Here is a 14,333-nt window from a genome sequence, read left to right on the forward strand (position 1 = left end):
TTCAATCCCCCACTACAAACTATCGTCTATGCAACCAATATAAGAAGTTATTCTTTGTTCCCGCATGCTCGCATGCTCTTTACAGGTTATTCGACCACTTACAACATTTGTGAATGAATTGATAAATTGCACCGCAAATATGGGAACGATTGATTTAACGCGAATAGATAGTTTACTAGTAATTGACTCTGATCACTTGGGTCAGTGTTTACACTGAAAAGAACAACTCCAGAGTACGTCATACGCTTCCTGTGGCATTCGTGAGACAACTGAGTAACTTGATATAGGGGTTGGCGGTTCCGGCAGCGGAAGGATGTTTTCAGCTGACCGAGGTTCATCTTGAATGCAGGTGTCTAGGTGCTTTCTCTTCATGCGGCCAGCGCAGTACTAGGCTGGGCGCAGGGATATATAGAATATGTCCCCGATACTGTCGAAGAATAGAGTTGATGTGTGGGTAGCACTCGCTCCTTGTGTCTTTCTATGCGTGGTCATATACATTGTGCTAAACCAGTTATAAGTGAAAATTATATGCCTTCCATTAAAAACCGCGTAAAAAGCTAAGCGACACTGTTGGTAGGAGTGTCAAAATGAGTAGTGCGCCTGTTGTGCTAGCCAACACCCAAATCGTTTAATGAAATTGCAACGGCAAGTAACAAAATACGAGTAAAAAACAATTTCTGCATATCAGTTTATCTGGTGACAACTGTGAGACAATTTTCGTTAAAGCGTATGCCGCTCGATGATGTGCCCTCGATTTAGACTAGCCGACAATAGTATTTCTCAAACAAAATTTGTACCTGGGGCTGTAGCGTGTTTGGGGCCTGGCGATGACGCGTAATTCTGACGTAGACTGGAATATGTTTGCACAAACAGAGAAACTTTTTCTCAGCAAGATGACGAATCTCAGCTGTCCTGAATGCCAACAATGAAGATCTTGCTAAAATTGTTAGCACAGCTTGAGTTGTTTCTTTCTTTTCTTTCTTCTGATATATTGAACTTGGACATACCCCCTGTCGAAATCATGTTCAATGGGCAAATTTATTGTCGTAGCAATCACAGCAGTTATACGGACACACAAAACACGTTTTCGCTGCAGCCGCCGCTGTCCTGCTGCCATTCTGTCCCTTGGAATGTCCCCATCTACCCTGGCCAGCGCAGATCAGCTCATACGCCGCACACGCGGTCTGCGCGGTGAAGCTGGAAGCCATCTGATGGGAGTTTCAGCGCGAAGGGTGAGCACGCAAGGGCGGAGCCAAGGTGGTGGGTGGGTTCATTCACATTGTGTTCCCGCGCGCTTGCAGTTGGATGTTGCGTATTCTGAGCTCTGGAGGCATGGCATTGCCTATATAACTACGAACCTTCCAGTCATTCTACAATACTTTGCTAGCCCTTTCAATGTATCGCCTTTGGGGCGGAAGAGCTACATTTTCTTGACCTAGTGACTGTGTTATTTTGTACTTTTGGGGAAGTCCACGAGTACATATGCGGCTTGAAATGCATTCCCGTCTCGTAAGCTTCAACGAAGCAAGCTACCTTGGTTGTTATAAGAAGACATGACATGACAAGAACTTTATTTGAGTCCTGAGAAACTGAGATCTAGGGGAGCCGAAGGCTCCCCCTGATTAAGTTGGGGGCTCCGCCCCCGATGGGACCGGGAAACCCAGTCGCGTCGCGATGTCGTGGGCCCTCTGGACAGCCTAGAGTTGATTTTGAAGATTGCTGCTCCTGAGGGATTCCTCCCTAACAGGTCTTGTTATTTTCTTTTTAAAAGATAAAGGGTTGATAAACTCTTTACTATTGCCGCCTCGGACCACCTAGGTCTCTTTATGTCTGGTATCGGCCATTCCGGCAAGATAGAAGCCGGTGCTCGCATAGTGATCGAGTCACTAGTGGCGCGTCCCAATAAGTCGAGTCACTAATGGCGCGTCCCAAAGTAGGCGCATGTCGAGCTTCTTATCGTCTCTAGTTTCATTGTAGACATGGTGCACCGAGTGCAGCAGCTGATTAAGATGTTGGCCAGTAGTCGTCGGCCCTCCATCTTTCTGGACGTTCCAATAAAACACGTTGCTGGGTTATTCGGTGCATGTTTTCTTACCACAACTGCGGCGCAGCAATGGAACAGGGACAAGAGAATTGACAGGCGTGTAGTTGAAAATCACTTGTAAGTAGACGATATTTATGGCGTTGTTAATGTACAGGTGCGCACGCAGTTTTTGGTGTTATGGGAAGGGTTTTACTGGAGATCTGTAACCTATAAGGCGTTCCGACTCTCTTGGGCCACACCTCATTGAGTAAGTGCCTCTCCATGCACTTTATTTTAGGCTGATTGCAGCGTTTCGTGTATATGCCTCGGGAAGGTGACTTTAGTTCGTTAACATTTATACATGTATAGTGAGGTGCCACAACAGCTTTCTACAAACAGCACTAGTCAGACAGTAAATAATTGTTTTATTTGCGTAGAGTTGAAGTAACTAAAAATTAACAATGCAGAGAGATACAGAAATACTGAACTAGTATCCATCGGCACGAAAACTTGATAATACATGCTAATGGCATTTGCCTTTTTTTAGCGACCTCGCGAAGCCGCCACATACGCACCATCAAGAATTTAAGACTTATTACATGTTTGTTTCTTATGTTTTTTTTTCAATATTATTAGGGCATATTGGAGCACCACTTCATAAAGCACTTTATTATTCCTGCCATCTGATGTACGAAGTCGTGCATCAATTAAAAATGACATTCATTTCATTTATATTTACTGATCTCGTAAATATAAAATTTAAACTTGAAATAAATTTTTGAATGTCTATTTTCGTTATTTCCTGTTTTCAACACAACCCATAGAACAGCACAAGAACACTTCCCAACGCCTACGGCAAGAAACAAGCACATGTCACATGTATGAAAGGACACATCGACAAAGACGAACCATATTATAAAATCACACCATTGAGAATACATGAATACGTTAATGGAAGCTATCACAGAAATCCTTGTGTTTACGCATTCAGACATTATAGCCGAGCTTTGTGTCTCGCACATGTCTATTTGCTCTAATATGTTTCAATGAAACATTCCTGGTTCCCACTCTCTGAGAAGCACTGCCACTATGAGTATGAAAATAATTCTTCATAAATACCAAACTTTCTGCATCACTTTCTTGCTAATAGAAAGCATATTTTACTCTATCTCGAAGGGAGGAAATGTAATTTTGGCTGTGTTGTGAATACGTGCGAGATAAAAGAGTAGAAACTTCTCAGGTCTGCACTCATTTAACCGAATATTTCGTATCTCCTGATGTGTTTGATGCAAAGAAACATTTGCTGAGAAAAATAATAGTGATTTTGCTATAATCATCCTAGCATAGGATGATCATAGCAGAATACTGTTACAAGCCATTCCGGTATATTGGAGTGGGCACCGGCAAGGGGATGGAGACGACGATCGGAGAAGCGCTCGTGTGGTTTTTGTTCCGCGGTTACCGGCAGCTGAGTGGCGCAGGTACGTCTTCGCACGACAATTTTGCTGCAATGTGGAGAAGTAGAGCGAATTGATGGGCACTACATCGACAGTGGTAATTGCAGATCGCCGCACTGCGTCCTGCACAGGAAATATATATAGGCTGATGATGATGATGTTGACTTTAGGTGTTTTGTAGTCAGAGCTACATCGGCCGCATTCTCGCCGTTTCGCTGTGGCCGGTGGCTGCACCGCAAGCTGAGCCGTTGCCTAGCAACCACCGCCGCTGGCAGCGCCGCTCGCCGCGCCATCTGGCATGACGTCAGAAGAGGAGCCGGTGAAACCGCTAGCAAACGCCAGCGTTGCATCTGCGTTGCATCGCCGGAGGAGCCGGCGTTGCATCGTATATATAGAATGGGCGGCTCGGTCGGATTCGTCGGCAGATATGGAAAGTGAGCCGGAGAGACTGAAAGAAGCCAGGATTCGTCGTCGGAACAAATCCAAGAGGAGGCAGTGAGCCGAGGAGACGGAGGAAGAACGAGCCGCACGCCTCGAGAAGCGTTGTAAGTACGAAGCGGCCAGGCGAGTGCATTCAGATGAAGATGGTTCGTCGTCTAGTTCGGCATCTCGTGCAAGGGCCATGGATCAACGACGGAATGAAACACCAAGCTAAACAATAACATTAACACTACTTCTCGCTACGCACACCCAGGCATAACTGAGTTAAGCAACAGCCAATTTTTTAAGACGCTTGTACTCCTGAATGATGGCATCCACCGTGTCACAGACCTTGCAGATGTGCAGAGTAAACACGTTATCTGTTATTCCTTTTAGGACGTGTCCCACTTTTTCAGACTGGGCCATGCTATCATCTGCTTTGCGGCAAAGGACCAGCACATCATGTATGTAAGACAGGCAGGATTCCCTCGGTGCTTGGGAACATGATGCTAGCTCCTTCTTCGCCTTGATCTTTCGACCCAGAGGCTTGCCAAACAGAGCACGCAGCTTTTCGTTGCATGTATCCTAGCTTCCGATTCCCCCTTCATGATTCTGGAACAACACCCATGCTGTGCCTAGTATGTTTGCCAACATGACCGTATCATTCCATTAGTTGTTCTTATTTTCAGGCTGGTAGATCGCCAACAACTCTTCAATGTCCATCATCAGTCCCACAAAACGTGCCTGCGTCTCTTAGCTGGGCAACAGCAACCGTTGACATTGCCACTGTTTAGGCCGGAACCGTCTCTTCTGTCATCGTGGAAAGAGCCAGGTGTCAGCCGCGGCGGAGCTCCGTTGTGTCAAGTTGGTACCCCACAGCTCCATCAAAAATGTGACGTGGATAAGATTATACAAAACAAAAGGGAACATGTATTTACGTAATATATACATAGATAAGCCGAGATGGCAGAGCAAAAACCACACGAGCGCTTCTCCGATAATCGTTTTTCCTCCTTGCGGGCGCCTTGTCCAATGTACGGGAGTAGCTTGAACAATATTAACGCTAAAGAACGTTACCGAAATTGGCACTAAAAGGAAACCAACAAATATTTCATGGCTTCATTTCACGTTTTAGACAGGACCTCTCGGCAATAACGTAACGTGTATGTATGTACTGTGTACTGTATTATTGTTCAAATTAGTGAAATCCACTGCCTGTTGCTCTCTGTAGGCCCCCAGGTCCCGTCAAGCTGTCTGAGACAGCTTTTTGCCTGGGGGGCCCCCAACTTGTGTGTTGGAAATAAAGTGGATTGTATTCTATTCTATTCTATTCTAATTATTCTACCTAAATGTAACTCCGCTTCGCGCTTTGACAATGGTTTATCGGCAGAATCGGCTGGTCCTGAACGGTGGATGATAGGAAAGCTGCAGTGTCAATTAAAGCAATGATACTGTTATAGTGGCCAGGCATTCTTCAACGGAGGAAATTTATGATTACATACATTCAAAGCAACAACACAGACATAAATCGACTAGCTTATCCTAAAAATAAAAGCACAGATAGCCCTCTCCGACAGCAAAACTAACAATGTTTACGGTATTATCCCTGTCTTCTTTTGCAGAAGAAGGCAGTTGGCTTTCCCATCTGTATCAACTGTATTGTCAACTGTATCACAGCATTTTTATCAACACCCAAACGACACTCATGGAAGGCAGGCATCATCACATGCACATCTTCATTCCGGCGCTCCTTTGTTCGACAGCTTATAGCAGTGGAAAGGAACCGAATTATGGAGAACATGCAGCAGTATAAGGCATGATAAGAGTTGCAGCATTACTACAACCGCATAGCTTGTCATTGGCTGCGAGATATGTTTCGCTATTTAGCCAAATGTCTTGAAGATATCGCTGAGCGGCGGCAGCAGAGACTTTGTCTTTGGTTTCTGGACAGGGTCAATGACCGGCAGCGACTTGCAACCCTCTCCACCCGGTCGGTACTTTGAGCACACGGCATCCAGGATATCGCCAGCGTACTGGTTCACGATGCCTTCGGCGTATTCAATGTGCTCGTCCGAGCAACTTCCTCGAATAGAGTCCTTGACACACTGCTGGTACGTCCCGAATGTGCTGAAATGAAATGCCGAGATACAAACACATTACACCTTGCCCTGCACACGGAAGCGCTTGAGTATTACAGCATTTTCGTTGATTTGTTAGCAAAATAATTTTAACACAACATCGCCAATCCCGTGCCGAATGAGTACCACCTAACGAAATCTTGTTTTGGAAAACGTTTGTACGAAGAACATAATACGGCATTTGTATTCAGCTAGTGGGGCAGGTTCTTGTAGGAATTATTTAGCAATACGAAGCAGACGTCTCAATTTGGCGTTTGATATAAAAAAATTCAAGGACCACTGCTCATATCGTATGTAAAAGAAACAAATGTGATGCGTAATGAACGTGATGTTGAAGCTCTGTATGGGACCGACCCCATGTAGAGCTTGCGAACAGCCTCATAATTTTAGATTTCCGGACGTTTCAGTTAGTTGTGAAGTAAACGTGAAACATATTTTGCAGTTCTAGCGACCGCTGCACCCGTTTTCAGTGCTCCAGTATGTGACCATGCATACAAAGATTCGAATTAGTCGTACAAAAAAGTGCACTCGCTTTATGCGGCGCCCTGCTAAATTATTGAGGAAAAAAACGGTACTGCCATTGCACGCACAGTGAATACCTCAATTAGAAGTATTAAGTGCAGTGCATATAGATCAAGAAAACTTAATTTGGGATTTATTTGGGAGTTGAAAATTTTTTCTGCATTGTGATTATGATAACTGCACCATTCGACTATAAGACCCCCGTAACACTGGGCACTTGACCCAAACACGTCACTTAAATTATTTAGTGAGTAACACTATAGCGTAATCGTCCGGGCCAGCAGCAGGACTGAGTTTCACGAATACATCCAGTTAACTGCATTTAGGCTTGTTTAGTTTCATCTCCGCTTACGATTGTCATTCGTTTCTTCTGCATATTTTTAAATCCTTATAAACAAATTTTTCCTTGTAGCTTGATAAAGATATATTAATTGGTATGATAGCGTTACACTTTTAATAAATGAAGTGCTCAATTTTATGAATGAATTTCCTTTTTGAAAATGTATCTTGTTTCTGCCAAATCCACCTCTATGTGCTTTTATTTACGGTGAGTCCAACCACTTGAAATCAGTCGCGCGACATGAGCACTGATTTCAAAATTGCATCTCGTCAAAAAGCAGTGGCTCAATAGGAATGAGTTCTACAATCATGCCGTATTGCAGAACACCGCTTCATGTTCCTAGCAAGGCCTGGGTACCTTTCTTCGAGTGCGAGTAAGTATGTAGATGCGACAGGATTGAGTGATAAAGTGAACGGCGTCGTCCGCTGTTGCCTGCTAAAATAGCTAACGAAGTTGGAAATACGGGTGTTCATCGTAAATACTGATTTTTTTTGGGGTTCAGTCAAGTTTTGCGCCAGAGATATTTTGTTCTTCTAAGCGAACTGGTGTTTTGCGTCTATTTTCTTATTTAGTTGGCGATAATAGATGTGATGGTGTTCGTCAATTAGTGTATCTGGGCAGTTTCGTAAGTGATACAATTGAAGAGCTTTGTTCATGGCACCTATTTACGAGGCGCAGTCGCGAGAATAACAGCGAACGCTGAATGTTTTAGGCGCCCGGCAGACCTAATGTGTGGACGTCAACGCGACATCTCAATATGTAACAAGTACTGATTTTCCTTCGAACATTTAGCCTTATGGAAAGATTTCATGGGGGCTGTTAGACATACAGCCTGTCGAACGCAATTTGTGTGTTATCTTTGACACTGCTCAAAGGACGGTACGCATTTCGGGCATGACGTCACTGCTGCGATTTTAGAGCGCACGACGCACGCGCTGTACCTACGGCTGATATACGTTCCACGTGGATGTCATTTTGCCTCGCTAAGAATAGACTGGGATTCAGATCACTTTGAAGGGCAGGAAAAAACACACGGAAACGTAGAGGTCGCGTTTACGAGTAGAGAATACGCCAGAAGTGTGCACACATGCCTCTAATTTAATGACACACCATCGCCACACTCCGCTGTGCTTGGCTGAACGCTTCCTGTTTCTAAATTTTATTCGCCGTAGAATTTGAAATTTCGCGTTTCCTGAGTTTTTCGTACGGAATAATTTTTTTTGCTTTTCTTTCAGCTTGTGGTCTTCTACAGCACTGTGTTTCTGCTCACAGATGTAAGGTCTTGTTAAGCGCTAGCTCATTCAGTGCTTTTGCAGCCTTATAGCAAACTCGTGCTCTTCCTCTCTTACATCCGCTTGTTCAGCTGGCCTTCGTTTTGTCGCACTGTTATGGCGCTTTTGTGTTGTGCATGAAAAATGGTCGGAACAAACACGATATTTATTAAACGAAGGAAGTAATGAAATATAGCAATATTACCACAACAGGGACTTTACAGCGCGAAACAAACATCTTTCTTTTCAAGCACGTGATTGTATGTGGCCATGACTGTTGTTTCAAATGTGCTTCAATAAATCAAAGGCAGGTTGCAACATGATATGTAAATAAGAAGAATGGCGTTCTATTGGAGTCGCAAAGGTCATACGCTTATGATGAAACACAGGAAGAAAAAGCTGACATTGTGTCGGTATATAAGACAGGTTGCGCTCACCAAGCGACAAATGTTTTCAACATTGCTCGCATGAGAATGACGAAGTAGCTAACACGAGCTGCAGTATCACACAGGTAGACACACATTCTAAAGGCCTCTCACTCATTTATGCTCATTTATCAAGGCTGGGAAGTGCTGTTGAGTGTGCAATAGGTTTTGGTACGTGTAAGCGGACATGATTTAGTTCCAAAGAGTGTGATTGTATGCGGTCATGACTGTTTACTTCAATGCATGCTTTAATTAATCAAAGCAAGATGGCAAATTCTTAGGTAAATAATTGCTAAGAACGAGTGAGACGACATACTGATGTATTGTTTGCAAACGTCTCTGCAAAGATGCTAGCGCACGCGCCCAAATTTGTGGTGACCGGAGGCCTTTTCAGCATGCAATCAGTTTGTTAGGAAGTCAATGACGTATTTTAAGCTAATTGTGAATTGACGCAAGTGCACGTGTATGCAATGGCACTAGTGTAAGGGACATAAATGGGTACCCTTAGTGCCAGCGGACAATGTCGGTCAATGAGAAAATACCTGCAAATGCGAAGAAATATGATTGTAAAGAGACCTTAAGACCCATGCGCATGCATTTGATTTCAAAGCGGCCAAGCATATGCGAAACGTGTTCGCGCATAACGTGAAAGAACAACTGAACGTATTTCCTGACTTCGGTTGCTTGCTCGGAGGATTACGCCAGTTTGCCTTTGTGTCTTCGCTTTTACTTAGTTTAGGGTATGAATGTGCTCATTGCATTAAATCAGGTATGGATGAACTTGTTTGCTAATAATTATATTCAAATTGAAAATACAACGCTGTAATTTGAAAGGTCGGGCACACTCGTATGTCGTTCCCAATATCCTAGGTTTTACGCATGTTGATTGTGGGATATAAAATGTTGTGTAATAAACCATCAACACGTAGTCTTATAGCGTCTTTTATACTTCAGCCATTTTGAAAATATCTATCTATCTATCTATCCAACTATCAATCAATCAATATATCTATCTATCTATCCTCTTGCGCCAACATCCTATTACGTCTACCTATCCGATCTATCCTCTTACGTCTACTTGCAGGACCACTAGGTATGCGCTCCTGATCGCGATGCAACAGTGTCCGTTCCATCGTCGTCATCCCATCTTCATGACCGTGCCTCGTCATGCCGTCGTCGACACTCCTTCTACCCCTCCCCTCCACTCTAGTGGGCAAAGTTGTCGAATAGCTGGAAACACAAGGTCGTGGATATGATGTCGTCGTGGTCTTTCCATTGTCGCCAGCCCAGCTTCATCATTTGATTCTCGTCATGCTGTCGTCTGCACGCCATAGTTGTCATAGAGTCGTCATGTATTCGCTGTCATACTACCGTTATGAAGCCGCCCATGGGCGTTTAGTCGTTGCCATTTCTGCTTCGTGATCAGACTCTTGACATGCTGTTGTCGTCGCGCCTTCCACTCTGATCTAGTGGTACAAATTATCGATAGCTTGGGCCACTAGGCGTGTGTTATGTTAGGAATCATGATGCGTCGTTTCATCGATATCAATCTTTCTTCGACATTGTATTGTTATCATACTGGCATTATTACATCGTGATTATGTCGCCCTTGTCATGCTGTCATCGTAAGACAGTCGCCATCGTGCTTCGATTGTCAGACCATCTTGCCAATGCCGTTGTGTTCGAACCATCACGGTCATTTCAGCTCTGTCATCCGACTCTCGTCTTGCAGTCGTCGACACGCCGTCGTCTTCATATCGTCTTCGTCATTCAGTGGTTGTCATTGCGTCGCTGGGATGTCGTCAGCGGTCGTTCCACTGTCATCATTGTAATTACGACATCCCACTCTCGTTATCCCATGGTCGTCATACCGTTGTCGCCTCGTCACGCCATCGTCGTCACTGTATTACTGTCATCCCCTTATCGCTATGCCGTCATCCTACCTACCACCTTCGATGATCGATCGACGTCATTCCTTATTCGTCATTCTATCCTAATCGTGCTGTAGTGATTCGATCGTGATTATGTTGCCGTTGTCGTGCCATTGTCTTGATTCCCGCATCATATCTTTATCCAGTTGTCGTCATACCGTCGTCGTCAGCGCAACAAATCTTCATAGAGTCATCGCCGTCTCATTCTCCTCACGCCGTCCTTTTACCATCGTCATAATTTAGGAGTCGACGTCTCATTATTGTCATGCTGTGTTTGTTATAAGGCTTTGTCGTTCCACCGACACCGTTCCTTCTTCATCATTCCATGGTCCCTGCGTCGCTGTGACTTCAGTCGTAGCCATGCCTCTCTGCTCATGGGCGGCACTGGCAAGCGAATGCCATAGCAAAATGGAGCGATATCAGAACAACGAAAGTTTCGGAATTACCGCTACACTTGTTCAACAAACTTGAATTCTGGAATGTGGTATGTCACTACATTGCTCAATTGCTATTCGCATCACCATCGACAGTCATCGTGAGACGAGTTAGTTGTGCAGTATTTTTTTTATTGAAATGTTCACACTTGCGTTCCTCTTTCTGGAATGTTTGTTTCGTGGTTTTTTTACTGTGTATCAATCGCTAGTTGCACTTTCAATGTGGGAAAACTAATGAAGTTGGTTTCCATTTGAGCTTGAAATTGGCACACTCAGTCGTACGCCTTGTTTCTGTTTCGTCTTCCATTTGAGCTCTCTTAGCGAAAGTTCGGGGTGCGAATTTCAAGCGCAAAGCAGGAAATTCAGTTCCCTCATTTAGACTAACACTAAAAAACTTGCCATGCGGCAAATTCGGTTTTCTATTTATTTTGGTTTATTTAGGAATACTGTAGCCCTCCCTTGAGGGTCGTTATAGGAGACAATTACAACAACCTCTATGGGCATCTGGCTGCATACCGAGTTCCACGCAGCCTCCGAGACCCGCATACTGACATCTCTTTACTAACGTGCCGAGCAGCCTGTTGGTAACCTAGTCATTTTTCAATGTTGCTGGTTCAGGCTTTATCCTCCAGGGAGCAGTGCCTGCGAATTTTCCATCAAGACGGTAGCACTCGCGCTCGTCGTATTCTTCTCAATTTTTCTTTTGGTGACTATTTTTATGCTTATCCTACCTGCCTGAACACTAAATTTACGCACAAAAGAAGAAATATCAACAAACACATGACCATAATTTGAATGCCTTCGCATTCCTTATAAGCGTGAATAATTTCAATTGGTGTTCGTGCCCGTATGGTAACATGACGCGATAGTGCGTAACATTCGACCTTTTTTTCTCAGACGTCGTAAGCTTCCCACTTTTTTGGAATTTCTGGCTGTCACTTAGCTACAGGCATTCTGTAAAGTTGTACGAGATGGCCACAATCAGAAATACAAGCAAGAACTATTTTCAGAGTGTAGCTTCTCAAAGAAAAACTAGGCCCTCATATTTATGTTTGCGACCGCTTTGTAACATAGTGCGTAAGTGGTACTAACGGTCGGACTTTTCCGAAATGTTGCAATTTGGCTCAGTATTTCTCGAATAAATGCAGCCCGGGTTTATTTCATGCGTTTAGCATTCTCTGGGAGCTTACCCCGATTTTGCGTGATTGTCTAACCGTTTTCGTGGGCCGAACCCTAAGGTAGCGCACAGTGGCATAGCCAGAAATTTTGTTCGGGGGGAGGGGGGGGGGGCTCAAGTTGCAACGCGGCTTCCTCCTTGTAAAAGTTGTCGAGGCATCAAATACATGCATAATAACTGCATTGCCATAGCCAATGCCATTGTATATTAGATGCTGAAAACGAGTTATTTAGCGCTACGCACTGTCAAGACAAGTAAATTATGTGTTTGTTTTATAAAAGAATACCTTCGTATGTCCCAAAAATTGTGGCAGAAATAGCTGATATCGATGCTTCCGCGTTTTTTTTGGTCTATCAATAAATAAAGAAAATATCACGCGAACTTTAGAACTATATCAGTTCGAAACCAGCAAAGCAGTGTATGCAGCTGATATGAAAAACGTAAAGGCCATAAAATGAACAAGTTGAGGACAAATATTTTGATAAATCTTTGTCATTCAACAACCTTGTTTACATCTTTGTACATATGCAACGACCAGGGAAAAACCTCAATGACGCTGTCCTACGTTGCAATTGACGGCGCAGGAGCAGATGTTACCGGTCGTATATTGTAATTGCACCGAAATTATAGTCGCAACAGTGAGTTTATATAAAAAGCAGAAGTTCCGCAAAATATACATTAGAAATGCGAAGGTAGAATGGAATATGCAAATGCTAAGATAAACGGCAAGAAAGTGTCGCGTGAAACCAAGTTCACTGCTTGTGTACACAAAACGTCGCAACAAGATATTTAAATATGCGTATAAGTCTGCAATAAATCTACGTATCTAAGAAAACGTCACTGTATATGATGCGTCAAACAAGACAAATAAACATGTTGCGCAGTCACAGATAGTAAACTTCACGCATACGAGTATAAAGACAGACGATCCAGGCAACAAAACTATGATCTCAGAAATCGGTGATATGCATTTGGGCCATGCTGCGATCGCGACAGCACCATGTGGCTAAAATAATAGAAAAAGAATGCAGAAATCAATACGAAAATGTGTATTTTTACTGCCTGCACAGCGGCAACAATTATTCTGCACCCCAAATTAAAGAAGGGTATAGCTTCGTTTCGAAAAAAGAAGTAAGAACATGTAGCTAAAAAGGAAAGAAAAGGACAAACGAAAGCCACAGATGATGCGGCAAGTTGATTTACCCAACATTCGAGTGGTTTTTGGGAAACGCCGCGTCTGCCGGGCTTTCAATGAGCAAGGTTTATCAAAATTGGTTATCGATGTCCCCGTAATTTTTGTATTCCCAGGATCATTTTGATCATCATGCTAACTGTTACAATAAACGGTGAAAACTTCTGTGGTTTTAAATCCTAATGAACGGTCATACGTTTTCATAATTACGAGCTTATATAGGAACGTGAAGGAACAGATATTTTTAAAGGCATTGATTTGTGCAGCTTCGCTATCTAAACGATAAACTTCACTCATCGGGGAGGTTTAGCGAAGCGTTCAATAACTTCGGACACATTGATGGTGACGTCTCTGTGGGTGTAAAGAAGCGCCAGCATAACCATGCGTTCCTCAGACATTGTAAAGCGCAAGTGGTTTTTTTTAGTAATCTCATGTTTGAAAATCTCTCTGTCCTGGCAGTGGCACTGGAAGGGCGACTAGAATCTGCAGCAGTTTGTACACATGTACATATAACCTGCAGTCTCCATGAGCGAGGGCATCTATTCCTGTGCTAAAACCTAAAAACACTTCTTTCCTCAGCACCACGCTCGACAAGGTAGACAGCCGTCCTCTTACGGAAGCCACAATTCTTGGTCCCTGGTCCCAGCCGAGGTCGGAACGAACTGCTTTAAAAGCGCTAGTACGCTTTTTAAAAGAAACATGACTTAGTGAAAAACTATAGAATGTGCGGACTGATACGTTTCTTTTTTTCTTTTTAATCTTCTCTTGTTTTCTAATCTTTTCTGCCCTTACCCCATCCCCCTGTGCAGAGTAGCCATCCGGACACTTGACCTGGTTAACCAGGTCAAGTGTCCGGCAGGCTGACGCTGAGGCAGCTGAGACTCTGCCTTTCACCTCTTATTTTCCTTCCTTCCTTCCTTCGATATCGTTGACATCCTTGTTTACGCACCTTGCACAAACAGTAAGCTGTTCGATTCCAGCAATATCCGTCGTTTCGTCAGCA

General features: G+C 43.8%; 1 protein-coding gene across 1 annotated transcript in view; it reads right to left on the reverse strand.

Annotated features, from left to right (window-relative positions):
* Window positions 1–5,528: 5,528 nt before the first annotated feature.
* Window positions 5,529–14,333, reverse strand: part of LOC119459285 (uncharacterized) — a 30,801-nt gene continuing 21,996 nt past the window's right edge. Inside the window, exon 5 of the mRNA XM_049670075.1 lies at window positions 5,529–6,027. Within this exon, the coding sequence (XP_049526032.1) occupies window positions 5,784–6,027 (244 nt within the window). The 3' untranslated portion in view covers window positions 5,529–5,783. The remainder of the gene's footprint in view (window positions 6,028–14,333) is intronic.

This window comes from Dermacentor silvarum, chromosome 7 (assembly GCF_013339745.2).
Source record: "Dermacentor silvarum isolate Dsil-2018 chromosome 7, BIME_Dsil_1.4, whole genome shotgun sequence".
NCBI lineage: Eukaryota > Metazoa > Arthropoda > Arachnida > Ixodida > Ixodidae > Dermacentor > Dermacentor silvarum.